Source organism: Ammospiza caudacuta, chromosome 8, assembly GCF_027887145.1.
Source record: "Ammospiza caudacuta isolate bAmmCau1 chromosome 8, bAmmCau1.pri, whole genome shotgun sequence".
Lineage (NCBI taxonomy): Eukaryota > Metazoa > Chordata > Aves > Passeriformes > Passerellidae > Ammospiza > Ammospiza caudacuta.
In genome coordinates this window covers 5,649,424-5,676,210 of record NC_080600.1, presented here as the reverse complement: position 1 = coordinate 5,676,210, position 26,787 = coordinate 5,649,424, and the positions used below count along the sequence as shown (strand labels likewise).

General features: G+C 49.1%; 1 protein-coding gene across 1 annotated transcript; it reads left to right on the top strand.

The window, feature by feature from the left end:
- Positions 1 to 21,460: 21,460 nt before the first annotated feature.
- ACKR3 (atypical chemokine receptor 3) lies at positions 21,461 to 26,387 on the top strand. Its single transcript, XM_058809824.1, has 2 exons — positions 21,461 to 21,622; positions 25,225 to 26,387. The coding sequence occupies exon 2, from the start codon at positions 25,252 to 25,254 to the stop codon at positions 26,344 to 26,346; it is 1,095 nt and encodes a 364-aa protein (XP_058665807.1). The 5' UTR covers positions 21,461 to 21,622; positions 25,225 to 25,251; the 3' UTR covers positions 26,347 to 26,387.
- Positions 26,388 to 26,787: the final 400 nt, after the last annotated feature.

Sequence of the window (26,787 nt, the reverse complement as noted above, 5' to 3'; positions counted from 1 at the left end):
ATTCCTCTCCAAGCTTCTTTCTCCCAGCTGCACAATAACTTGGCCAAGTATTTCATAAAGTGGTGGTGATTTTGTAGGGCTGAGCCTTGGGCGCTTTCTGGGTTCTCCTGGTGTAAATCAGGGCAGCTCTGGGATGTGCAGCCATTGCCTTGAAGGAGCTGTGTCCCAAAAAAGAGCCCAAGGAGCTGCAGGACTGGCTGTGCAGGATTGCTGCTGGGCTGTTTTGACACAAGGAGCCCTCAGACACAGCCAACGGGATGTGGCCAGCCGTGACTTGACATGATTGCTTAGCATTCCATCCCCACCTTTCCCCCAGCCCGCTCCTTTCCTGTGGCTTGTTTTCATTTCCTTGCTAATTCAAGCATGTCTGATGTTAGCAGGAGGAATTCTTGTGTGGTGCAGAGGTCAGGGAGAGCTGACTGGGACTGGGTGTTACAGGTGACGTTCATGTGTAGAGGTGGGGGAGCAGGACAACAGAAAGGTCACGGAGATGGGAGCAGGGAATTGCTGTTGTGCTCAGTGGGGAAACCTGGGAAGGGGAATGCAGTGGTGGAAATGAGGTTAAAACACTTGTAAATGGGTTCAGTCCGTGGGGATTTGTGTTGTTTTCTGCTGTTGGAGACACAGGAGTGCCTGCTCCCTCTCTGTGGTCACTGTGTGCCCTCACATGCCATCCTTGGTCACCACAGATAGTGCTGGTGATAAGCAGGTGTCCCTGGCTGGCATGTGGGAAGGAGAGTCTGCTTTCCTTGGGAATGTTTTCCCTGGGAATGCTTTCCCCAAAAACTGCTGCAGCCCTTCTGAGGGGCTCAGCCTGTTGCTGTGGCTGGCAGAAACCAGACCCCTCACTTTGGTGTGGACTCTGTCCACCAGCAGCCAGCTGGTGCTGGTATTTGATATCAGCTGGGAAAACCATCAGGAAGCTTTGCTTGTTGTTTCCCTCTTTTTTTTTAAGATTTCCATCACCTTCTCAGCCTTGCTCACCGCTCTCTGCTTGGTCTGTGTGGCTCCATGTGCCCCCAGCAAGGACCCACGCAGTGCCAAGCTGTAGGGACATCCCTGATGTGTCTCACTTTGGGCAGCCTGAACTTGGCAGCATTTCTATCAAACTGGAGGAAAAGCTCTTTTTTTTTCCCAGTCAAATGTATTTCCATGAAAGTGGGTACATGTACAATTTATTAAAAGCGATCCTTAGAAAGCTACAAGCTGTAGCTTTTAAATTTCTTCTGTGTTTATTTTTATTAAAAAAAATTCCCATGTTTTCTTCATTAATGGATGGTATTTACTTTAAGTACAACAGAAATCTGATGTTGAGCTTCAAACTAAGTAAATCTCCATTTATTAAAAGCCTAAGTGCCTCCGTTTCCACATTTTTTCACGGTACATTTAGGCTGCATGGTGGGGACTCAAGGCTGAGCAGCCTGAGCTCTGATCCAGCAGGAAGGGATCTAAGGGTGGGTTTGATTTTGGGGCTGCATTAAAGGCTGGTGCCATGCAGGGGTGTGAAAAGCCTTTAATGTGGCCACAGGAGGACTCTTCAGAGACCAGCCTGTGTGGAGGAAACCTGGGAGCAAGGCAAAAACAGGGATCCAGCCTGTTAGAGGCACCAGATAAGGTTTCATTCCTGGGGGCTTTTTCCTGTGCTCTAAAGCAAACAAAGCCTCACATTTGACTTTGCTCATTTGGTTCTGCCTTTTCTGGAAATGTGTTGCTTTATCAAGAAGTGCTGGAAGCCTCTGAAATCTTGGTTTGCAAGAGGGCACTTGAGCAATTTTTGAGAGATTTCTGTGTCAAATCCAGTCAGGCCCTTTTAGCACCAGTGTCTCCATTTTATTCCCAGTCTGAATGGTGCATTTAGAAGGAGAGGTGGCACTCACACCAGTTGTGCTTCCTAAGCTTTGTATCCTGCTCTGTGTGCCTTCCAGGCACCATCATTAGCAGATAATTGTCCCCTTCTGCAATCAGCTGAAGCCTTTGGACTTGCCTTTGATTTTGTCCAGTGTCAAATGGGTACTGAAAGGTTTTCCCTTCTCTCCAGAGGTGCTTAATTCCAAAGGATCTCAAGATGAGATAGGTTAATAGCAACAGTGAAAATCTGTGCCCTTAGCACCTGGAGCTGGGTTAAGGTGGGTGCCCCATTTTCAGAAGAGAGGAAAGCAATTTCTCCCCACTGGCACAGGCTCTGTCAGGCCCTTTTGCAGTATTCTAGTGCTGGTATTATAGTAACAGAACTGGAAATAAGGAAGGCAGAGTTAGTCCAGCAAGGGTGAATCCACCCCAACCAAAAGCTCCAGAAGGAGTTGACATCTCTCTGCCCCTCCCAGTGTTCAAAATGTCCACAAGACTCCTGTGTGCTGGGGGAAGAACATGTTAGGGAATGAGCAGATGCCACAGGTGATGGTCCTGAGGAGCTCTGCCCTCACCTTTCCTCCCTGCAGCCATCTTCCCCTCCTGGAAACATGAGGCCTGTTCCTAAATAAATCACATTAAATTCCACACCTCCTTCCCAGGCAAAACCACCCCGGAGTGATGGGCATTAGCATAAGCAAAGCTAATTCCCTAACTTATCTCCAGCGTGCTGTATAATTGATTTCATCAAATAAAATCTGCCTAATATAGCTCTGGAAGTGAAGGCAAAGCTACAACTTAATTGTAGTTCAGCCAAGAATCAATTCCTCATCTTCTAGCTTGTTTTCTGACAATTCCTGTGTGTTGGTCAGGGCCAGGAAAAAAATGCATGTTTGACAAATATTTCTATCCCCTGGATCACTGACATTTTATATCCAGACTGAAAATGAAAGGAAATTTTGCAGATTGGATCAGCCACAGTAAGGAAATATCTCTGTCAAAATGTCCAGCAATAAAGAGCTTTATTTCTCCATAAAGCTAAATATGGATTTTATCTGTAAATTTGTATTTTAGTTCATCCTGTTGCTTCCCCTGAACACAGAGTTAAGGAAAAAAGGGATCAAGACTAACTTGTTTTATGATGTCTTCATTTCAGAGACACAATAGAAAGGTGAAGCACAATAAGAAGTTACGGGCTCAGTCCTTGTTTGCTGAGTGAAGATGTTTAGGAAATGTTTTGGATAAAACATCTGCAGCGAAATCCTGCAGTCATGCACACTGAAAGATATTCAGCTTTTATTTGTTTTCAGTGTGGAATTAAGTGTCATATCCAGGAGGAAAAAAAAAAAGAAGGATTGGACCACATTTATCCAATTTACTTTTTGGAATGCCTGGGTAGCTGGAGAGTGATGGATGGTCTGGGTGAGCAGGTGCTGCACAGGCATAAATTGCCTGTGAAAATAAATGTTGTAGGAGTCCAGCCCAGCCAAAATGCAAGATGTAGGGGTTTTTCTCAAGATGGAACTGCTTCCCTTTTGGGAATAGCTTGGATCTCTCCAGTGGGAATGTCAGCTGCAACTTTTGAATGCTTTAGTTCTTCACCTTGTCGCAATTTATTGCTGGTTTTCAAGACCAGAGAAAATGCAGGAGATGTTTTGGCCACGTAAGAAGCCTTAAGCTCTTCAGAGGAAGATGCTAAGGGAAGTGGTGAAGTGACAACTCCCGTCTCCTCTCCTTAATCCTGTCAGCCTTGGGATTTTAACGTGGGCTGCTGAGACGGGAGCATCACCTCCATTTGGAGCTCCAGTCCAGGTGGGCTGAACGTGCCAGATGCAGCAGCCTGGCTTCAGCAGGGATTAGTTAAAGCAATCATAACATGGCAGACTTTTAATTCTGGGGATGCCCCACGTGTGTCTTCAAGCTGAGAGGCTGCAAAGATCAGGGAGGGTTGGGAATGGGTGGAGGAGGAAAAAGGAGTTGTGCTGTCCAGAGCCTTCCACACAGAGCTGGCCTTCACCAGAGATACCTCTCCTTGCTTTCTCTGTTTGCACAGCTGGGTTTGAAGCACGCTCTTGCAGCACACACATTCAGAACAAATATTATCCCCGTCCATCCTCCCCTGTGTGCAGGACCAGCAGCTTGCCGCCCGTGCCTCAAATCCTGCAAGATGCTGCAGCCACCCTGAGAAGCATGGCCTTGAAACACAGCCTGATGCCGGGCCAGGCCCCAGGACACTGGGAATGGGGGCTGGAAGGTGCCTTCAGGCAGGCTGAGGATCCTGAGAGATGTTTCAGTCTGCAGGGAGGAGCACGAGGTGTCACAGGGCTGCCTTTGTGCAGCTCATTACGCTCCCGTCGCCGATTTCTGAACGGAGTCCTGGCGCTGAGACAGACCAGGTTTGCTTTTACTAAAAACAGAGGGGTGGGTTCTTTATTTTTCTTGTACCAAAGTATGTAACTTTAGATGGCCATCTCTGTGCCTGGTCACCTCTGAGATTTTTAAATTTTTTTTTCCACTGACATTCACCTTGATAAGCTACAAAGAGGTAAAAAACTACAGTGGCTTGCTGTGTCTTGACTAGTGTCTCGCTTTGATAGAAATCCTCAGGGTAACAAAAACACCTTGTGCAGCGAAAGCAAAGGCTGAAGTGGCTTTCATGAAGCAGGCTTAGTTCTCCTGGAGGACTGACAGGCCCATTTTTGAGGCCTAATTGCACGAAGTCTCCTGTGATAATTTCTTAGACAGCGATGAAAAGCAGCCCCTGGCATTGAGGGGTACGAGCCCAGCGGGTCGGAGCTGTGTCTTGATAGGGCAACAAAGAGATCCAAAGCCTTGGACAACAGTGATCCTGTCGGATGTGCTTAGAGCCTTTCTTCATCCATTGCTGACACAGATCCCCAGGGGTGATCAATATGAAAATGCCTCCCTGGAAGGTGTGTTTCCTGTGGGACGATGTTGTGAAGATAAAGGAGGGCTTTTGTAGCAAGTGATGGTGGGTTTGGAGCGGAGGCAGTGTTTGTAAGAGCCCTCAGTCTGACACGGGGCTGATGACATCAGCCTGGCCACACAGGGTGATGGCAAGCACCCATCAGCAGCACCTGCCTTTGTGTGGAGGGACCACAAGCCAGGCTCCCTGCAGCAGAAACCTGAAGGTTTTGTGTTCCTGGCTCCCCCTTTTCAGGCTTTCCATATTTCAGGATCAGGCGAGGCTGTGCTGACTCTCTGTGTGTTACTCCCTTCCTTGCTTTCCCAGTGATCCACTGCCCCAGCCCCGGGCTCAGCTCACTGCAGTGTGTGGGGTATTGATTTCTGTCCCACAGAACGATAGCCTTCAAAGGATGGCTGGGCATAATGAGCTGGGCAGCTGCCAATAGCTCTGTGTCCCCAGCAGCTCGTGACTCTCCGTGTGTCAAAGCTTTGCTGCCCCTCAGTACTTCAGATGGCTTTGTAAGAGCAGGCACAATGTCTCAGCCTCTTGGGGTGCGCCTACATCTTCTGAACCCTTTTTGAAGCTATTTCTGCATTTGATTTGGCAGCCTAAAGCCCACTGAAGGGAAGAACATAGGTTTGGAGGCACGCAACCCCTACGTTTAACTTGGACATCACAGCCCCCTCATAAACCCCAAGGAACAGGCAGTTTTGAAAGCCCTCTGCAGTATTGATTTATCACTTTCTGCAGCATCAGCATCACTTTGAAGAACAAGGGGCTTTGTAATGTAGTTGTACATTTTTCCTAAAAGTATCTTAAGTGCCTTATAGGAGTGCAGGATTGCTCAAGATGCTTCATAATTTATTCCTTCTCACATTTTTCAGCTGTGCAATAAAATATTGGTGAATATCCAGGAATGAGGGTCCTTAGAGATGGCATTGACATGTACCAGGCTCACATGAAAACCCTCACATCCTCTGCAGGAAGGAGAAAAAGAAGGTAGGAATGAGCCTCAGAATTTTCTGAACCTATGTGGCGGGTTTGAAACACCTGAAAAGGTTTTAAATGTGGTAATTTTGCTTCTTGAATCCTGTTCAATCTCAGCAGTGTTGTTTCTGTTTAAGTACTTGATAGGCTGGCTGTTGAGCTGGTAGCATCAGGTCCTTTAGGATTTTTGAATCCTTTAGGATTCTAAAAGCAGCTGTCCCAAAGTGTGAAGTTCCCCTTGTAACTCAGAGAAGACCTCAATGACCAAATGTATGCAAGGGATTACAAGCCCCACTCGCCTCTTGCTGGTGAGAGCAGGCTTATGTCATCCCAGATACTTTTTGAGAGTAAATAAATGGCTTTGTTTTCCATTATTTGAGAGAAGCCCAACAGGAAATTTGCTCTGTTGACTTCAATGACCTCGAAAGCACTCGTATTCATTTAATCTGGCTTGTTCAAGTTCTGTGTGGATTTGTTATGGGGATGTAAATGCTGGTTGAAATCTTACAAAGATAAGTTTTCCTTGAGTGGGAAGGCCAAGAGACTGCAGTTCAGTGAGTAAACAGAGAGGAATATTTATTTCTGGCTCCATGTTGGGATTTCTAGCTCACTGCTCCTCCAGGCTGAATGCCAGCAAATCCTTGAAGGTAAGGCAGGGCACAGGGGTCCTTTGACAAAACAAGTCTTGAGGGGTTGAGATACCATCAGTATAGCCCTGTCTGCTTAAATTAGCTGAGGCAGAGCTAACAGTGGTTGTGTGACTCAGGGTATGAAGTAAACACCAGTCACTGCTGAATGTTGATCTCCGGAGCACAGGAATTGTTCATGGCGTGTTGACCTGCCCTGAACTCCTGGGCAGGCCCAGGAGTTACTGATGGTTACAGCCCAAACACAGTGAGCAGCACCTTTTGCTCTGTGCAAACACACTGTGAGACCAATGCTGAGTGCCAGGGACTGCCCTAAATCCTTCTTTGGTTTGCTCTGACTTCCCAGCATGGCCAAGGCATGGAGGGACTGATCGTGAGCACCAGATGTTTACCCTACCATGGCTGGCCATCCCTGCTACCCAAACACCTGTCTGTGCTAACAAGTACTTCATGCCAAGTCCTGAAGGATGAGCCAAAATGTCTTGATAGCCTGGGAAAACCCCGAGAGCGTGTGTAATGTCTGTTTTGCAAGAGCAATCACCATGTGTGGGCCTCTTGCTCAACAGGGGCTGCTCGGTGAAGGTCCTGCAGAATGGTTGGGAGTGCCTTTTGCCCTCTCCTTCATCCATCTGGCCATTCATAGCTTGTTGGGGGATCCAGAGGATTTAGAGGGACTGGCAGAGGTGGCAGCTGGCCTGGTGGCAATGCTGCTCTCCTCTGGTTGCCTGTAATAACCCATGAATTTCCCTGCCTCTCTCCTGGAGGCAGGGGTGGGTGTGTGCTGATTACAGCGCTGTGCCTGACTCGTCATTGCAGCTTGCTTCAAAACCAAATGTATCCTTTTCTTTTTCGTGTCAAGAGCATGATTAAGTCCTCCTGTTTCTGTGCAAGAGCCTGGAGCAGCTGCCTCCATTCTCCTCTGGCTGGACTGTGTTTCTCAGGATACAGGAGGGATGCCAAGGAAGCAATGTCTCTCCTGGGAGAGGGTTGGATGAATCATGTTAAGGGAACTCCGGCAGAAAGTTTCACCCACAAAGGGTGGGGAACAGCAGCTGATCTAGACCAAACGATGACTTAACCTTGAAAATTAAGATGTTGTTCCTTCAAATTTTATCCTGCTGGAAAACTGAAATTATTTCCATGATGGTATGTCCATGAAGCTCAACCTTTTTTTTCAGCAGAAAACCTTTCTTCTGCCCAAAGCCTGCCTGTTGGAACACTCCCCAGCAGCTCTACTGGTGGGCTGGGAGTTTTCCAGGACTAGCCTGAAGTTTCAATCAAGGAGTTGTTTGGGGGCTTTTGGTTTGTTTATTTGTTTGCTTTTAAGGCAGCCAAGCAAAACAACTGCTGGCAAGAACTTTAGTACTTGATTCATCCCTATAAAATTCTCTGCAAAGTGAGAAGGCATTTGCTTTTAAAACTGAATTTTCTCTGCTACTCCAAGCAAGAGTTAATAAAGGACTTAGAGGTGTTTGTTTCATTTTGGGTGCCTAATCGGTTCTCAATTTGTTTCAGATGAGCCATGTTAAATTTATCACATGACCCTATAATTACAACCTGTCTTTCCATCCCTTAAATAGCCACTCTGTCTTTTCAAGCATCATTTTGGTTCACCTTCCTGGCATCCAGTTTTAAGTAAATATTTTAAGCTCTGAGGAGTGTGGCTCTCTGTTTCCTGGTCTCCTGGCTTCCTTGAGAACAGCAAGGGCTCTACCAATTTCCACTGATGGGCTTCAGATCAGCTCCAGATTTCTTTTCTGGTGGAGAACAATTTTTGGGCTGTTTAAAGAGTGGAAAGCAGCCTCGGGGCACCTCTTTTTTCTCTTTGACAGTCGAAAATGGGCACTTTCTTTATCTTTTGTGCCTTGGTGCAGCTGAAAGGCGCTGGAGCAAGCCCTGGAAAGGGAGGGTCCTGCAGAAAGAGGAGAGGATGGGCCCATCCTTCCTGGAAAGGGTGGAGCAGGGTGGCCTCTGGCTCTTCAGGACGTCATGGAAACACCCATCAGATCCTGGGGATGACTTCAGACTGGCTTGAGGATGGAACACCACCAAGGAATGACATTTCACTTGGACTTTTAAAGTTCTGGGCACAGTTTCTGCTCCAGGTCTCATTGGTAACTGAGTTCATAATTTTGGCTTCCACTCCTTGGCCACAAGCAGTGTGCTTTGAAATGGGACTATCCATGAGGCAGAACTGGAGTTTTTCCCACCTCCTCCTCCTCCTTAGTGCCTTCCCTTTCCTGCATTTCTTGTGCTCCTTCAGCCTTTATTGCACTGCTCAGGAAAGATGGAGTTGAAATAGCCACAGCTTTGCTTTGAAGACTGCTGCATTAAAAAGAGCTGCTTAACTCCCTCTATGTCAAGCTTGTGATATTAAAATCAATAATTTTCCCTCTTTTCCAGCTGGTTTTAGTGGTGTGAGCTGTGCAGAAAGGACTCACGTGCTGTGGCTGCAATGCACTTGGCACCTGAGCAGAGAAGGGGCAGGTCATGGATAAAGACTGGGCAGGTCTTCTCCATGCTGGGCCTTCTCCTGGTGGCTGGAATATCTCCAGGTTGGTCTTGCTCATGTTTTTGCTGTTCTGAGTGGAACTGACTTATAGAGTGTTAAGATGGTCCTGCAAACACAGAGGGGTTGAGAAGTTCAGCTACTGTGGTGATGGGTATTTTTTGGGAAGGGAAGATGTGTCCATTGAAAAATACTCGAGTTTCTACATGCATAATGCCTAGACCTGCCTCAGCAGAGCAAATTCTTGTCAGGTGAGAAGTGATTTTACAAGGATATTTAGGACAGGACAAGGAGGAATGGCTTCCCACTGCCACAGGGCAGGTTTGGATGAGATATTGGGAAGGAATTCTGCCCTGTGAGGGTGGGCAGGCCCTGGCACAGGGCCCAGAGCAGCTGTGGCTGCCCCTGGATCCCTGACAGTGCCCAGGGCCAGGTTGGACAGGGCTTGGAGCAGCCTGGGACAGTGGAAGGTGTCCCTGACATGGCAGGGGTGGAAGGGGATGGGCTTTGAGGTCCGTCCCAACCATTCCATGATTGTCCCAGAGCTCTCCAAGATGAGCAGTGGCAACAACCTGCAGAACCCCCATGAAAAGACTGATGTGTGCCTTTCCTCTGTCTGAAGGAGAGACAGGTAAAGCCCTCCCCAGCACCGGTTTCTTCGGATGGCATTGCCTGCCTGTGAATATTCATGTGCAGCTTGTTTCTGCAGCAAAAGTGTGAGCAGGGCTGTGATGCTGCTAATTGCAAGTGAAAGTGTTAATTTTCACACAGTTGTAAAAGAAATCCCAATTTGTGAAGATTTTGCTTGAGTCAGGGGTGAAGCTGCTGTCACTTTTAGAAGGCGCAGATGGGAAATGTTGAGTTGGAATATTCAGCCCCTCTTAAAATACTTTATTCCATCAGAAAGATTCCCAGGCTCTCTCAGCATGTTACTTTGTCAAACTCACCTTTTTTTTTCCCTGAGAGAGGTTGGAGTCTCGACTTATTATTCAACTTTCTATTGCAGCTTTGTTTAGCGGAGTTTATACATTCCTAGATCAAACATTATACAATCTGACCAGGAATCGTGCAATCACAGTGGGAGATGCGAGGAAACAGCATAATTTATTTTATAAACAAAGGCATCATCCACATTAAAGTACCAGTTGGTTAATAAAATGGGTTTTAATGCAATAAAAAAAATAAATATGCAGCTTTCCCTGAGCTGTGTTTAGAAATAGTTGCACTCAAATGAGGAATGTGGCACTCATGTCTTCCCACAGAGGCTGCCTTCATCTCCTGAAAGCACCTCCTGAAACCCTGGCTGGTTTTGTCTGGGAAAGCTGCAGGGATTTGACCAGCTCCTTATTGTAAAATGGAGTGGATAATGAATGTCAGCAGAAGGACTAAACTCCTTTTAATATTTATCCAGAGATGAACCAGCTGCTCTAGGTTGGAGATGTGCTAGGAGAGCTCTGAGGAGGCTTAGCAGGGACAGAAAAAGGTGATGTCCAAGCATCACTAGATGTTGTCATCACCCACAGCTTGTTCTGGAGCATGCATTCATTGGATCCTGTGGGACAGCTTTGCTGGTAAAGTTGGGACTTGGGGAAAATGGCCAAATTACTGTGCTTGGGCTGCTGGCTGGGCAGAGGATCCTCCTGAGGGGTTGCTGGACAACCAGCCTCGTTGAGGAGCTGGAAAATGTGCTGAGGGGGATTTGTGTTGTAGGCAAAGAGCTGGTGGATCAAGCTGCTGCTTGTGGAGCTGAGCCCTGGGAAGGAGGAGAGCTGGGGGGATGCCCACTCTTTCTGAGGATGTGGGAAGGGATCTGGGAATTATCAGCTGGATCAAAACTTGCTTTATCCAACAAACATTTTGACAGCTCCTGGAAGAGGAGAAAGGCCAACTTCAATGAAGGTAGTGTTACAGTGAGCCAGCAGAAGGTTTCATCCTGGAGCTGCAGTGACTACAACCTGGACTGCAAACCAAAAGCTGCAGAGAGTTATTACACACACGTGCACACAATAGAGCTCAGAGCCCAGCCACTGAGACCCTTCCTTGGGGATCCATATAAAATACCTCTCACAAAAGCTGCCCTGTGTGCAAGCAGAGGAACTCCTGCTAGTGACGTTAAAAATGGTGAAGAAAAAAAAACAAAAAATCCCACATCCTCTTTTTCACACACATCCAAGTGGTGTAACTCTTATCTGGCTGCCAGGCTGTTGGAGATACCAGCACAGCTAAGCAGCACACAGCATATGGGACACTAAAATGCTGCCTGGGAGGCGCTTTTCAGTCACTGCTCTGAGCTGTGCCAATGTAAAAAATGTCCCCTTTGTCGTGGTTGTGAATGCATCTTCTTGTTCCCCCTTTTGCCTGGATTTATGTTAAGCCTGGCTGTCAGCCCAGTTTGATCTGCTCACTTTATTGTATTGCAAACAGTAGTCAATGGCTCTTCAGCTCGAGATCGCCTGGATTTATTTTCAGGTCAAGTCAACTCTCCTTGACCCAAGCCTGAACCAAAATACATTCCCAGAAGATTCCCCCACAGGATATGGGATCCAGAGACAGAGTGACATTGTAATGAGTTCAAGGTTTCAGCTCAGCACAACAGAGCCCCTGTTGGTGCAGGGAGGGCACTGAGCAATCCTTATTTCAGCAGATTTTGTCACCCATCAGTACTGCCCTCCACTGAGCAGTGTCACACCACGGAACCCCAGGATGGTTTGGATTGGAAGGGACCTTAAAGCTCATCTTGTTCCACCCCCTGCAATAAGCAGGGACATCTTTCACTAGTCCAGGTCACTCCAGGCCCCAAAACACTGCTGGTGTTTGTGGTCTGCAGGGAAGCCAGTCCTTATGGATGTGTTTGCATGGCTCTGACATGCCTGCGTGGAATTTGCTGTGCAGGCTTTAAACAACTGATGAGATGGTCTGCATTCTTTTATGATTTTTTATAAAGAAAAGTGGGATGTCTTGGGGACTGCCTGGCACAGGGGCAGAACCAGTTGATACTGTGTCATGAAGTGTAAAACACTGCTTTGAAGATTTGGGACAAAACCAGAATGAACTCATGGATTTAGCCTGGGTGATAAATCTTCCTTCAAAATAAGGCAGCCTTATGTTTGGTACAAAAGACTGTTTATTTCTTCTATGGAAAAAAAAAAAAAAAAAAAAGAAAAGAAATGGTGTAATCAGCTAGGATTAAGTTTCCAGGGGCCCTGGACAGAAGCTAAAGCCCACATTGCCTCCTTCTCCTGCTCACACTGGATAATTGGAGTAGTTTAAAATCTCTCTGGCTTCCTATGGTTTTGGGCTACGAGCTGCTGCCAGTGTGCCTTGAACCTAAAGCCATTGCTGAGGACCTCAGCAACAGAAATTAAATGTCCAAGTGTTTAGCTGGTATGGACTGCCTGTTTCAACTAGGAGCCTGGCCCAGGTGTGGAAAAAAAAATAGGGCTTTATTCCTGTTTTCCATCTCAAGGAGGTATTGAATCCACATGGCAAATACACAGCTAAGGTCCAGCTGACTTAATGCTGCATTTAGGGTCTTTGTGGTTCGGGTGCACTGCCTTTGTTGTTCTGCCTGCTCGTGGTTAATGTTTCACCAGCCCTTTTTTACTTTATCTGCTCATGTAATTACCCAGGAACAGCCCCGTGTGCACTTTGGTGATGCTTCAAATTTCACACCTCGTTGGGATGGATGCTGGGGAAGCTGTCAGTGTGAGAGCCGGGCAAAGAGCTGGAAGTCCTGCAGGAGCTTGGATGTGTGAGCTCTGCTGGGCAGAGTGGCCTGTGCAGTCTGAGTGATAAGCAAATCCCATCTTTTCTGGTGGCTCAGGCTGGGTTATCTGTGCCTGAGCTGGCTGAGAGTGTGACAGGGTCAAACAGGCATCGATTGTTTCATGGCGCAAGAGCTGCTCTGCGGTCCCTGCTATCTTGTGTGGGGAGCTTAAGCTGTGCTCTCCCCTTGTTCCCATGGTATAAACTCCATGGGATGGTGAGGGGATGGCCATGGGCAGGAGCAGTTACTGTGCACTGAGTTGTGTGTCTGCTGAAAACCCTCCTGTAGCTATTCCCTCTAGAGGTGCTCTTCTAAAATCCACAGGTTTCCCCTGAGGAAAGATATGCTCCAGGGAGCAAAAAAGGGAACAGGGATGCTCCTCTTCCAAAGGAACACAACATTTCTGTGGTCAGGAGACAGGTGGGAAGCCAAGGGTGGAGTATGACCATACCTGTGGAAGGGGGCCTGTGGCCAGTCCCACTTGCTGTGTGCAAGGTGTCTGCCAGGAAAGGTCTCTCCAGGGAGGCAGGGCTCTATCTGCCTCCATGTGATGGAATTTGGGCAGGAGATGGGGCTGGATCTGCAGCAGGAGCATCTGGCATGTGCCACTGGAGCCTCCTGGAGAATGGAGACCAGGCATGTAGGGAGCCTAGGCTGGGAAGCAGCTGGAGCAGGGAGCAGGGCTTTGGAGAGCCCATGTCCTGCAGGTGGCTGCTGAGGTCTCCTCAAGTCCTGAGTGTCTGGCTGGACTGAGAGCCAGGAGAGCTTGGCAATTTCCACTTCTGCTGAGCCAGAATTTATCCAGAAGGAGATGACCAGACAGTTCCCAACCACCAAACATCAAATGAAAGCAGCTGCAATGTCTTTGTCTTCTCACCTGTTTGCTGGTGGGCAGTGACTGTTCACGGTAAAAAATTACCCTTTGTGTTCACTTACTTAACATTTTCAAGGAGTTGTGGCTAAATGGAGGTGACCTTCAGTCTCAGCTCCCATGCACGGGCTCAGCTCCAAGAACTGCAGTCAAATCACGCTGACTTTCAGCAGCTGGGACTTGGGCCCTGCGTTTAATGTCCCTTCCTCGGTGCTCGTGCACTCGCTTTTCCTTGCCAAGATTATATTTGCTTTCCTTCCTCAAGGACTGCTCGAAAAATCAGACTTTAAAACAATATGTCTTTTTTCCCCTGCAGAGAACAATATGATATGCCACTGTTGAATTAATATGTCCATGAGAAGTGAATATAATCTCCCCAGTAGATCCCCTTTCCAAAAGATTTACGATTTAATGAATTTTTTACTTCTTACCGGCCTGTAACATTTAGTTGTTTTACACCTACAGGGCTCTTTCCCATGGAAGCAAGTGAAGGTGGGGGGGATCCCATCATCCTAATTCCAGCTCCTTTCTTTCTTCTCTCTGTCCCCAGCCTGCCACTTGCTGCTGATGCAGCTTTCCATGGCATGGCTCCTGTCAAAACCTACCCCTGCCACGTTCACGTCTCACTGCTAATCTGAGAGTGCGCTGTGAGGACAGGAGAAGTTTTTGAATAATGTTTATGTAAAAATCAGTGTCTCTGAAAAAATCTTCTCTGCTGCCTGCTTAGCTGCTCCAGGCAGGATTTCTGGCTCAGGGTTTGATGTTATCCTCCTCACGGTCACATTCTGGCACGCTCTCAAATAAATGGCAGTAATGCCTCTGACAGCAGATTAAGAAGCAGCAAATAACATCCATTGGTAACACCTTTATTTAGTGGAAAGGGTAAGATGGAAATGAACTGTGAAGGGGAGACCCATCTTCTATAATTACTGGCTACACAGGTCATATTCCTAATTCCACCACCAATTGATTTCTCCTGAAAGCTTTCATTACATTGAAAATAGCAAATTGATTGCTCTGCCAGCCCTTTCCTCAGCGGATCCTGCTGGAACTGTTGCCGTATCATTGCTTGGCTTGGGGAAAGCTTGCTGAGATTGACAGAAAATGCCCTGCCATGCAGGTGGACAAGACCTTAAACCTTTCTCCTGCTGTGTCTCTCTCCTTCATCCCTGGGGCTGTCCAAGGAATGCCTGGATGTGGCAGTGGGTGACAAGGTGGGGATCAGTCACAGGTTTGACTCGATGATCTCGGAAGCATTTTCCAACCTAAGCCACTCTATGATTCTGTCTCTGGGTGGACAAAGGCAGAGAATGGTTAAAAGCCTGGGTGGCCCAGCTGAAGAGGGCCACGTGAAGCACTGTGTGCTTTGAGTTGTCTCTCTGAATCAGAGCTGCTCACCATCACTTGTCAGGAGGCGAGAGCTGACGGCAGCGTCCCCGCGCCGGACAGGGCCCGGAGAACACAGATCCCTCCCGGCAGCTTTTCACAAAGCTTTCAGCATGTGCTGCCTCAAACCATGGATGCTGCAGGCCTGTGACAGCCCAAGAACTCAGCTTTATGCTGGAAAACCTTCCTCTTCAATGTGGTCGTTACTGTTGTGGTGCTGAAGCTGAAAATGCAGCCTTGGAGCTGCAGCAGAGATGGAAACCAGCCCCCGAGCGGCTTTTTGCAATAAAAATAAAATATCTCATGAACCTTTGAACTAACAGGTGGGTGCTGTGGAGGAGGAAGGGAAGTTCCTGAGCTGTGATTTCTCTTTTATTGCTTGGCTTAGTGGTTTAGGGGAAGCAGGAGCCTTGCCCTGGGATGGGCTGTGGTTGCCCTGGCAGCCTCTCCATGCACTTCTCTTCCTTCTTTCTCCACTTTTAAGAGGTCAGCTTGTTTCTAACACAGCTTCTCTAGCACTGCCTTTCCCACCCCCGATCAGCTTCCTCAGCTTCGGCACCTCTGGCTCGCTCCATCCTTGTGCAGAGGAGGACTCTGGTTTCCTGGAGCTGCCTGTGAGCACGTTCCTGCCTGGCAGAGGGAGGCTGCTTCTCCCCGCTCTCTTCCCCCTGCCTTCCTCATTGTGCGTCTGTTCCAGACTGGACAGGATGGAGCTGGACAGGAGAGCAGCCCTGGGGCTTCCCTGAGGCTGCTGACACTGCTGGGGGCAGGGTTTGGCACTAAATGCCCTGATTGTTCCCTGCTGCTGCTGCTGGGGGAAGTGAAGCCGGGCATCATTGCTGGAAACGCGTTGCTCATTTCCTTTCTGCTGCTGTTGCAGAGGTGACTCCTGACGCAGTCAGCTATTCATTCCTTTTGTTAGCACAGGGCCTTGTTCCTCCATCCATCCATCCATCCATCCATCCATCCATCCATCCATCCATCCATCCATCCATCCATCCATCATCCATCCATCCATCCATCCATCCATCCATCCATCCATCCATCCATCCATCCATCATCCCCGTGATGCAGCGAGGAACACAACCAGGAGAGGACACAGGGCTGGCTGTCTTGGCGGACGGAGGAAGCACAGGATGCTGGGTTTCCCCTCTGGACACTTCATGGATCACAGCCTGCCTTCCTCCAGGGCTGTGCTGGGTTTTGGTGTGGCTGGGTGGGTGTTTGAGCTCCTGGCACTGTTCTGTGTGTGTGTGTGTGTGTGGGAGGCTGCTCCCACCTCGCTCCTGCTGCACGCAAACCCTCTCTTGTGCAACTGGAGAAATGTTTCCCCTTTGTCCCATTCCCATACTTGCTGTGCAGTCAGAATGCTCCCCCACCCAATAGAATCCGCACTTTGCCTTCTTGACCTTCCCTCTCATTCCCAAACCTGTGTCTTCCCAGCACTCGAAGCTGCCAACTGGAGTTTTTTACTTTTTATTTTTAATTTCTCTGTTGATTTGAGTAGGCAGGGCTGAGTGTCAGCTTCCATCTGCCTCCCAGCTGGAAAGGGAAGCCTGAAGAGAAAGGGAGGGTGCTTTCAGCCTGTGTTCCCAAAGTCAATAGGGAAAAGCTGTGAGGACTGGGAGAAATTCAGGATTTTTTCTCTCCCCTACCCCCATTAGTAAAAACTTGTGCTTTTGGAGAAAAAAAAAAAAAAGAACATATTGCTGTAGTTCAGACAGTTAAACAAAACATAAATGCAAACCAAAGCAGTTAAATAATGATCTGGCTTTCAGTGCTGCATTTTGCCCAATGCTGACGTGTTGCCACAGACTCCTCCATGACAGGGTGAAAACTGCAGAGCTTTGCTTTCCTAAATCATAAAATGGTTTGGGTTGGAAGGGACCTTAAAGTTCACCCCATTCCACCCTCTGCCATGGGCAGGGAAACCTTCCACTATCCCAGGTTGCTCCAGGCAAATGGCCTGGAACATTTCTAGGGATCCAGGGGCAGCCACCCTGTGCCAGGGCCTTCCCACCCTCACAGGGAAGGATTTCTTCCACCTAACCCCACCCTCTGGCAGTGGGAAGCTATTTCCCCTTATCCAAAATCCTTCTTCAGCTCTCTTGGAACCCCTTCAGACACTGGAAGGTGCTTTAAGGTCTCCCCCGAATATTCTGAACAATCCCAGTTCTCCCAGCCTGTCTCATTTCAGTAAGTGATGGATCACCTGGACAGCTGCATCTCCAAGGAGCTGCTGGCCACAGCAGCTGCAGTCTGCCATCACATCTCTTGGGTCACCTGCTTGGATTGGTGGCAGACACCAATTAATCATGGCAAGCAGGCAGCAGGCAGCAGCTCGACCTTCTGCTGATTTGATCCGAGGTTCCCAGCTCTGCTTGCTCTGTTCTAGGCAGGTGGGTTTGCATCGTGCACATTTTTAATGCCTCAGCACCAAACAAAATCCAGTTTTTGTAGCTAAAAGGGAATTGGCCCTGGCTCTCCTGTGAGGAATGTGCTCCTATAAAATGACATCTGAAAGGAGAAACCCAGAGAGGGCAGTGAGGGCTCTGCCCTGGGCAAGTGCAGGACAGGGGAGGCTGCCTGTGACTCCTGGACTTGCAGCTGCTTTGTGGTTCCAGGTGCTGGCTGGTATTTTTGGAGAGCTCTGGAAGACTTTGCGCTTTTTGATGTTATTTTCTGGCACACCAAGTAAGGCAAAACCACTCCACTTGCTTTTTTGGCCAAGTGGTCAGAGTGCTGCTAGAGTGCCTTTAGTTTTGTTTTTGGGTTTTTTTTTCCTCCCTAGGATTTACAGAGCCCGATTTAGCCAAGTTCTTCAGTCCCTGCTTATTTTTAAACCTAATCCTGTCACTCTCTGACATCACTGTGCTTCAATCCCACCAACATCCATGGACTTGGGCAAGCACTCAGAATTCAAGCAGATGCTGAAACACTTTGCTCACCAACAGCTGTGAAGCTGGGAGGACCTCACCCAGGGAGAGCAGGGGTCAGGAAGGGAGATGAGACACTTTACATCCCACCCTTTCCATCCATGGGTGTTACATTCATATTTTCTGAAAAGTCCCTTTGCTTAGGATTTTCCTCCTGGGAAGCTGAGAAGATTCAGAGAAAAAGGAAAACAATAATAATCTCATTTTTTTTCCCATGTTTTAATTTTTTAGAATGTGTTTAAAAATTGTTTACTAACAGGGGATTGTTTTATTGGTTTCTGCTGTGAGTTGCTTTTACTCATTGGCCAATCAGTGCCAAGCTGTGTCAGAGCTCTAAAAAGAGTAATGAATTTTCATTATTATCTTGTTAGCCTCCTGTAAGTATCCTTTCTGTATAGTTTAGGATTCTTTAATATAATGTAGTATCATAGAATAATAAATTAGCCTTCTGAGAATGGAGTCAAATTCATCATTCCTTCCTGCCATGAGGGACCCCACAAATACAATACATGGGATGGTGGGAGACTCATCCCTGTGTTCTTGTTCCCTTTCCCAAACCAGAAAGGACCCCAAAGCCCATCCAGTGCCACCCCCTGCCATGGGCAAGGACACCTTCCAATATCCCAGGCTGCTCCAAGCCCCATCCAGCCCGGTCTGGAACACTTCCAGGGATGGGGCAGCCACAGCTTTTCTGTGCCAGGGCTTCATCACCCTCCCAGGGAAGACTTTTCCCCCAATATCCCATCTAAACCTACTCTCAGTTTGAAGCCATTTCTCCTTGCCCTGTTAATTGCCTGTGGATATAGGATTATGTGTTTTTGGGACAGGTTCAAGGGCTGAACTTGAGCCCTGTATCATCCAGAAAAGCCATGGTTCAGAGGTGTCAGCTCAGCTGCATGTGCTGGCTGGGCAGTGCTCAGCCCTGCTGAGGTGATTTAGGAGCTGTAGAGGTTGGTGTGGATTCAGGGGGAGGGTTTGGGGGCTGAGCTCACCTGGAATTTTGGGAGCTGTCAGTGCTGCTGGCAGGGCTGGGCAGGTGGATGGACATCAATCCCAGCATTTCCCTGGGACACACAGCCTGACTGACCCCCCTTTCCCTCAGAATTATTGTTTCTGCTTCTGATAAAGGCATGGGGCTATTTTTGGGCTGGGAACAATTTATTGCCCAGATAAACATCAGTCTCAGAGGCTGGGAGATTGCAAAGGAGCAGCAGTCATAAGTTTCTTCATTACAAGGTAATGTATAACTTTCTAAACTAATAGACAGTTGTCACAGGGTTTAATTTGGGTTTCTGAGCTATCACTTTTACTTGTTCCTACTGCACTGTGGATACTTTTATCTAATGGGATATTATCACATGACATGCTTCGATTAAAACTTGTAAACTCTTAGTTACTCTATAAAATGACAGCCTTACATTATAACCCTTCACCATCTTATCAATATTTTCCTACATTATAAACCCTTCACCATCTTATCAATGCGGTTTCCTACATTATAAATCCTTCACCATCTTATCAATATTTTCCTACATTATAGCCCTTTACCATCTTATCAATATAGTTTGTCACTTAAGGCATTTTCTTCCTTACAACTATAGAAACATAAGTTTATTATTTTTCTGCTTAATGTCTGTGTATTGTATTTTTACACTAATCTAAGCTTCTTCTAAGGTTGCAGATCAAACCCTTCAGTGTCTGTGGAAGTTTCTATTTTTCTGATTCCCACACCTTGCAGGAGCCATGCAAGGAAGGGGATTTTCACCTGGAGTCAGTGACTCCCTGGCTTCTTGCTGCTTTTCCTTGGTGTTAGTTTTTCTTGCCCTTGGGGAGGGAGCAGAGGTGAGATCTGCTGCGTCCCCTTGCCTTGTCTATTTCAATATTTTATTGTGGTGAGGAAAAAAAAAAGAAAATAGAAAACAACTACACACATGCTGTTTAATTTTTTTTTCCCTCTTACATAAATTTTTATGCTTCTTCACATTTTAAAATATTTTTTCTTTCCCTCCCCTTTTTTATCCCCTTCTTTCATCATCTTTTCCCATCCTCTCTCTTCTTCTGTATTTTTCTCTTTTTATCTTCTTTTTTCTTTTCTCTCATTTTTTCTCTTTTCCCTTTTTCTCCCACTTTCTCTTTTTCACCTTTTTTCACTTTTTCTCTCTGTCTTTTCTGCTTTCTCTTTTATCTCCTTTTCTCTTTTTCCTTCTCTTTTTTCCATTTTCTTTTTTTCTTTCTGTTTCTCATTTTCCCCTTTTCCCTTTTTTCTCCTTTTTTCTTTTTCTCTTGTTTTCTCTCTCCTTTTCCCTATTTTTTATCTCCTTTTCCCTCTTTTTCTCTCCTTTTTTTCCTCCTTCTAATTCTCTTTTTCTCTTTTTTCTTTTTCCTCTTTTCTTCTGCTTTTTCTCTCACTTTCCCTCTTCTCTCCTTTTCCCTCTCCTTATTTTCCTCCCTCTGATTCACTTTTTCTCCTTTTTCTTTTTTCTCTTTTCTCCTGCTTTTGCTCTCCTTTTCCCCCCCTCCTTTTTTCCTCATTTCTCTTTTTCTCTCCTCTCCTTTCTGTGTCTCTTTTCCCCTCTCTCTTTTTCTCTTCTTTTTCTGTCCCTTTTTCTTCTCTATTGCTCTTTTTCTCTCCTTTTCATTTTCTCTTCCTCCCCTTTTCCCCTTTTTCTCTCCTTTTTTCATCCCTCTGATTATCTTTTTCTTTCCTATTTTCTCCTGCTTTTATTATCCTTTGCCCTTTTTTCTCTCATTTCCCCTCTTTTTTCTCCTTCTCCCTCCATCTCTCACCTTTTCTCTCTCCTTCTCTCATTATCTCCCTTTCCCCTCTCTGTTACACTTCTTTTTCTCTCCCTTTGCCCTATTTCTCTCCTTTTTCTCTCTCTTTTCCCTCTCTCTCTCTTTTTCTTTCCCGTTTCCCTCTCCATTTGTCACTTTTTCTCTCCTTTTTCCCTCTTTTTCTCTCCTTCTCTCTTTTCCCTCTCTCCTTCTCTCTTTTTCTCTCCCTTTTCCCTCTCGCCTTCTCTTTTTCTCTCCCTTTTCCCTCTCTCCTTCTCTCTTTTTCTCTCCCTTTTCCCTCTCTCCTTCTCTCATTCTTATCTTCCTTTTCCCTCTCTTTTCTCTTTTTCCCTCCCCATTTCCTCTCTTTTTCTCTCCCTTCCCCCCTCTCTTTCTCTCTCCCTTACCCCCTTCTCTTTCTCTCTCCCTTTACGCTCTCTCTTTTCTCTCCCTTTCCCCCCTCTCTCTCATTTTCTATCCCTTTTCCCTCTCTCTTTCTATCTCTCTCCCTTTCCCTTTTCCCTCTCTCTTTCTCTCTCTGTTTTCCCTCTCCCTTTCCCCCCTGTTTTTCCCTCCGTGCCGGTATCACCCCTCCCTACCCCGGCTGCCCGCACCCCTCGCTCCCGTTCCCGGAGACCCGGCCGGGGCCGGGCCGGGGCCGCTCCGAGCCGGGGCTGGGCTGGGCTGATCTGGGGCCGCTCCGAGCCGGGGCTGGGCTGGGCTGGGCTGATCTGGGGCCGGGCCGGGCCGAGCCGAGCCGGGGCTGGGCTGAGCTGATCTCTGGCCGTGTTGAACGCCTTTGGGGCCGTGCCGGGGCCGGCCGATCGCCTTTGGGGCCGTGCCGATGGGAGCCTGGCGGCCGGAGCCGCCCCCGGGAGGCGGGCTCCCCTCACGGCCGCCGATATAAGGCGGCGTTGGCGCCGCGGCCGCGCTCACTAGCTCCGGCAGCGCTGCCGCTAGGCCCCGAGGTAAGGGCGGCCCCGGGGGAGCCCCGCGGGGCTGCGGGACCCGGGCTCGCTCCCGCTGAGCGCTCGCAGCCTCCCCCGCGTCCCTCCGGGCTCGTACGGGGTGGGGGGAGCCTCTCCTGCGTGTCCCCACCCGGGTTTCCCGTGGCGGGAGGGTCTGCGGGAGCTCGGAGCGGCCGCCGCTCCCCTGTGGGTGCCCCTGCGCGCCCAGGTGCGCTCCTCGGCTCCGCTCCTTGCCCCGCGGTTGTTGTTTGTTTCCTCAGCTCGGAACTGCCGGGGAGTTTGAATGTGCCGGGCTCGGGCTCGCAAAGCCCCTTGCGGGCATGGGTGTCCTCTTGTGGTGGCCGCCTTCCCGTGCTGGGGAGCCGGGACACGGGCAGGGTGAAGGCGTGCGGGTGACAGCCCGCCCGGCCATCCTGACTTTTCCTTCTCCCTTTGGGAAGGGCAGAGCGCAGCTTGCCCACAGTCCCGAGCAGTCGGGAGGCAGGTCTGAGTGCGGGCAGGAGCGGGCTGTGGGATTCTCCCCACATTGCTGTGGGCTCGGACGCTGCCCTGCCGTGCTGGGCTGCCCTCCTAGGCAGGGGTGCTGGTGCTTGTTTGCTTTATCACAGCCCGCAGGAGTGGGATGGGGAGGATTCAATCCTGCAGGCTGCATCTGTTCCACGGACAGCTCTGGGGCTCCGGAGCAGGGTTTTGGGTGCGTCTCCTTTCCTTCTTGTCCTGTAAACCAGCAGCGACTGGACTCAGCACATGTGCTTGCCAGGTGAAGGGGTGATGGCCTGCAGGAGTTTAGCAGTGTCGTGGACACAAATTACAGTCCCAGCTTCCTTCAGGAGTTTTTCACATGCTGTGCTGTCTGCAGAGAGCGCTGAAGGTGTTTTCTTAGGAGCACGGAGTGGCTTTATTGAGTTTGTCTGGTGGCTTTATTGAGTTTGTCTGGTGGGTTGCCCCCGTGCCTCCCAGCTAATCTGGGTGGGAGTGGGAGCTCGGGTTAGTGGGAGCTCGGGTTACAGCAGCTAATCCCAGACTAGAGCCCGGTTTGCGGGGCTGTAATCCGTGAGCACAGCCCTCCTCCCCGGCGGGGCTGGAGCCTGGGAGGCCGGCTCGGTGTCGGGTTTTTATGGCCGCGCTGGGGATGCGGAAGGCGCAGGCAGATGGATGGATGCACGTGTGTGCAGCAGCCGGGCTGCGATCGGCCCGAGCATCCTCCCTGCTCCCGAACATCCCCAGGGTGGCTCTGAGCCACCAGCTGCGGCTGTGGTGGCCGTGGTGTCCTCAGCATTGATGTAAGCCCCAGCCTCGGGGGCTCTCTGCTGCCCTGGTGCTGCCTCTGTCGGAATCTGACACCCTCAGCCAGGTTTGAGTTTCTTCTCCATGAAGTATGTGCCGGAGCTGCGTGGTCGCAGTCCTGTCGTGAACTGGCGTCTTGGGATGTGGAGCGAGCCTGTTCCTCTTGTTTTAGACCATGTGCCTTTCCAGAGAAGCCCAGGCCCGCCCATGCCACTTGTGTGGGGTGTTCCTCCTGCTGTGCTCTCCTTGCTGCCCCCAAATACCAGCAGGAGCAGCCTTTGCCATGGGGCTGGAAGTTTTGTGGCTTTGAGGGAGTTTGCTTTAATCGCTGCAGAGTTTTGAGGTGCAGGAACTTGGGGATGCTGCTGCTTCTCCTGTGTGTGAGAGGAGTGGGAAGTGTTTGTGCTGGGCATGCAGTGGGACCCTGGGTGAGGTCTGGCAGGAGCCCCATCCCTGTGTCCCACTTGAAGCCTTGAACATCCAGGGGAAGCATCCAGCCCTGCAGGCAGCAGCTCTGGGGGGTGGATCAGCCCTTCTGCCCTGCATAGCGTGGGTTAAATCACTCTCTGCTTTCCCGAGATGAGCACGGGATCGGCTATCCCAGGATGGAGAGCTGCCCCTGGCTCAGCTCCCTCTTTAGCCAGTGTTTGAGCAAAAGCCGTGCTTAATTTGGTTTGAGTCTCGGCTCCGTCTTTCATCAGGCCAGCAGGATGAAAGGCATGGGCCAGATCTCCTCACGGGCCAATTTGGGCCTGTTTGTGGAGAGATTTGATCTCCCCTGAATGTGTGCAGGGCCCCCCTAATTGTTAGTGCCACCAGCTTCCCCTCTGCTGGGACAATAGTGCCTTGAGTCCTCTCGGGTAATCTCCCCCCTTATCTCCCTTCTCTTCCTGAGCCTCTGTCCCTGACAGGCAGGAGGGTGGGAGCTTTGGGAAGAGCTCATTATGCAGATGGAGAGGTGCTGTGTCTCCCTTTTTGGAGAGAGGGGGTGAGGAGAGGGTGTTCAACACATCCGAGCTCTTCCCTGCTTACCCCTCACTCTGTGCTCCTGGAAAGCCTCCCAAGAGATCCTGTGGTGGGGTCAGGGATATTTGGAGATCCCTGTTGCTCTCTGGTCACTTGGCCAAGCTAGCTTTGCCCCAGGCTGGTCCCTCTCTTTGTGGGGTCGTGGGGAAGAGCGAGGTGACCATTGCTGGGGATGCTGGATGTGTCCATGGGTGGCCTGATGGGCCAGCTCAGGTGGAGCCATGAGGGAACAAGGATCCATCCCTTGGGAACAGCTTTATTTTGGCATGTCCCAGGCTGGATCCTGCACTCCAAAACTGGCCTGGCCATCCTGGGCACAGGCCTGTGCGTGGTATACTGAGGGTCCTGTGAGGTCCCAGGGAGGGGGACAGCATTTTTATACCTCCCCAAAAAACACAAGGGCAGTTACCAGCCCGCTTGGGGTTTTGTGTGAGCCATTAAGAGCCTTTTCTTTCTGCTGGTGACAAGTTAACAAGTTGTTTGTCCACTGCCTGCAGGTAGAAGAAAGCACTGAAGAGGTAGCAACAGTAGATATAGAAAAGCAAAAGGGTGAAAAGGAGGCAGTTGTGGAGCCAACTTTTGGGGGAGTGTTTTGAAATCAAAGCACTCTTCTAAAAAGAAAACTTAAGACCAGCAGATCTATTCAGCAGTCAAGCTCTGAGGTTTTTTTTCTTTTCTCGGCGCGGTGTAATGATTGTTAAGTGCAGGGGATACTTTGTAAAGTAGAAAGGAGGGAGGGAGGACAGAGCAGAATTTAAATTTAAGTTTGGATAGCAGTACAAAGCCCTTTAGTTCCCCACTTCTCCTTTATACATCTGTATGACTTGACGAGATGCTGACCAGAGCCTGTGGTAAATGTTTTACGGTACCATGTATCAGCCAGATCAATTCTACTGCGCTTGAGGGAGTGCAGATGAAATGGCTTAAAGGTTCCCCTGCTGAAAGCGATAGGAGCATCGTTTCTGCCAGAGGAGACAGATTTAGTCGCCTGACATTTATTTGGCCACGGTGTACTTTGCAGATTTCACACCCGGGGACGATAGCCAACCTGATGATGTCAGATGTGAGCTGGAAGAGAGGGGAAAATCACACAAAATCTGGTGCTGCTCCTCTTTTGTCAAGCAGATGAGCTTTGCTGAGTGTCTTGGATGTTTTGCTCCACGGAGTGCTCTGGTGGAAGGTGCCTGGCAAGAGCGGGCTGTTACTGAAGCGGCGCGTCCCGGTGTGACACGGCAGCAGAAATACCTCCGTAATTTACGTCATTTCTTTCAATCCTGTTTTGCCTTTAGGTCACTTGCATTCCAACCCGAGCGACCATGAGCGCGCTTGACTTGACTTCCATCCTGGATTTCCTGGAGACGGCCAACCTGACGGAGATCAACTGGACGTGCAGCAGCGGCGAGTGCATCACGGTGGACGCCACGACATGCCCTGGCACGCTCAACAAGAGCGCCCTGCTCTACACCCTGTCCTTCTTCTACATCTTCATCTTCGTCATAGGCCTGGTGGCCAACTCGGTGGTGGTGTGGGTCAACCTGCAGGCCAAAATGACGGGCTATGAGACCCACCTGTACATCTTCAACCTGGCCATCGCCGACCTGTGCGTTGTCATCACCCTGCCCGTGTGGGTCGTCTCGCTGGTCCAGCACAACCAGTGGCATATGGGAGAGATCACGTGCAAGATAACCCACCTGATATTTTCCATCAACTTGTACAGCAGCATCTTCTTCCTGGCGTGCATGAGCGTGGACCGCTACCTCTCGGTCGCCTACTTCACCAACTCCAGCAGCCGCAAGAAGAAGATCATCCGCCGCTGCATCTGCGTCCTGGTCTGGCTCCTGGCCTTCTCCGCCTCCCTCCCGGACACCTATTACCTCAAGACTGTCTCTTCCAACAGCGAGACCTACTGCAGGCCCGTTTACCCCGAGGAGAGCTTCAAGGAGTGGCTGATTGGCATGGAGCTCATCTCCGTGGTGCTGGGCTTCCTCATCCCCTTTCCCGTCATCGCCGTGTTTTATTTCCTCCTGGCCAAGAGCATCTCCGCCTCCAGCGACCAGGAGCGCAAGAGCAACGGGAAGATCATCTTCTCCTACGTGGTGGTGTTCCTGGTGTGCTGGCTGCCCTACCACGTGGCCGTCCTGCTGGACATCTTCTACAGCCTTCACTTCATCCCCATCAGCTGCCAGATGGAGAACTTCCTCTACGCCACCCTGCACATCACTCAGTGCTTCTCGCTGGTGCACTGCTGCGTCAACCCCATCCTGTACAGCTTCATCAACCGCAACTACAGATACGAGCTGATGAAAGCCTTCATCTTCAAGTACTCTGCCAAAACTGGCCTCACCAAGCTCATCGACGCCTCCAGAGTGTCAGAAGCAGAATACTCAGCTCTGGAGCAAAATGCCAAATGACTGCAAGCCCAGAAAGGAACTTCCTTGACTCTCTGACCTGATGTGGGTTTTTTTTTTGGTTTTTTTTTTTTTTTTTTTTTTTTTTTTTTTGTGTGTGTTACAGTTTGTGGATTTTTTTTTTTTTTTTACCTCTTCCTTTCAATGTGCTTGTTATGAACGCGGCGTGAATTCCAGCCTACAAAAGAGAGAGGACAAAGTGTAATTTAACAGTAGGATCAGTTGCAAAGTGGAAGTGGTACCAAAATGAAAACCTTTTCTCCTCCTAGCCTAGTGTGGACTCCTCAACAACGCTATGCAAGTGGAAATTATTTCCTAGCAGACAAAGCCATTGTGTACCATAGATAACACGGATAAGCTTCTCCTTCCACGTCTTGATTCCCTCTTGTCTCCTTGTGTATGTTTATATATATAGTGTGTTGTATTTAAAAGCTCAAGACTTTA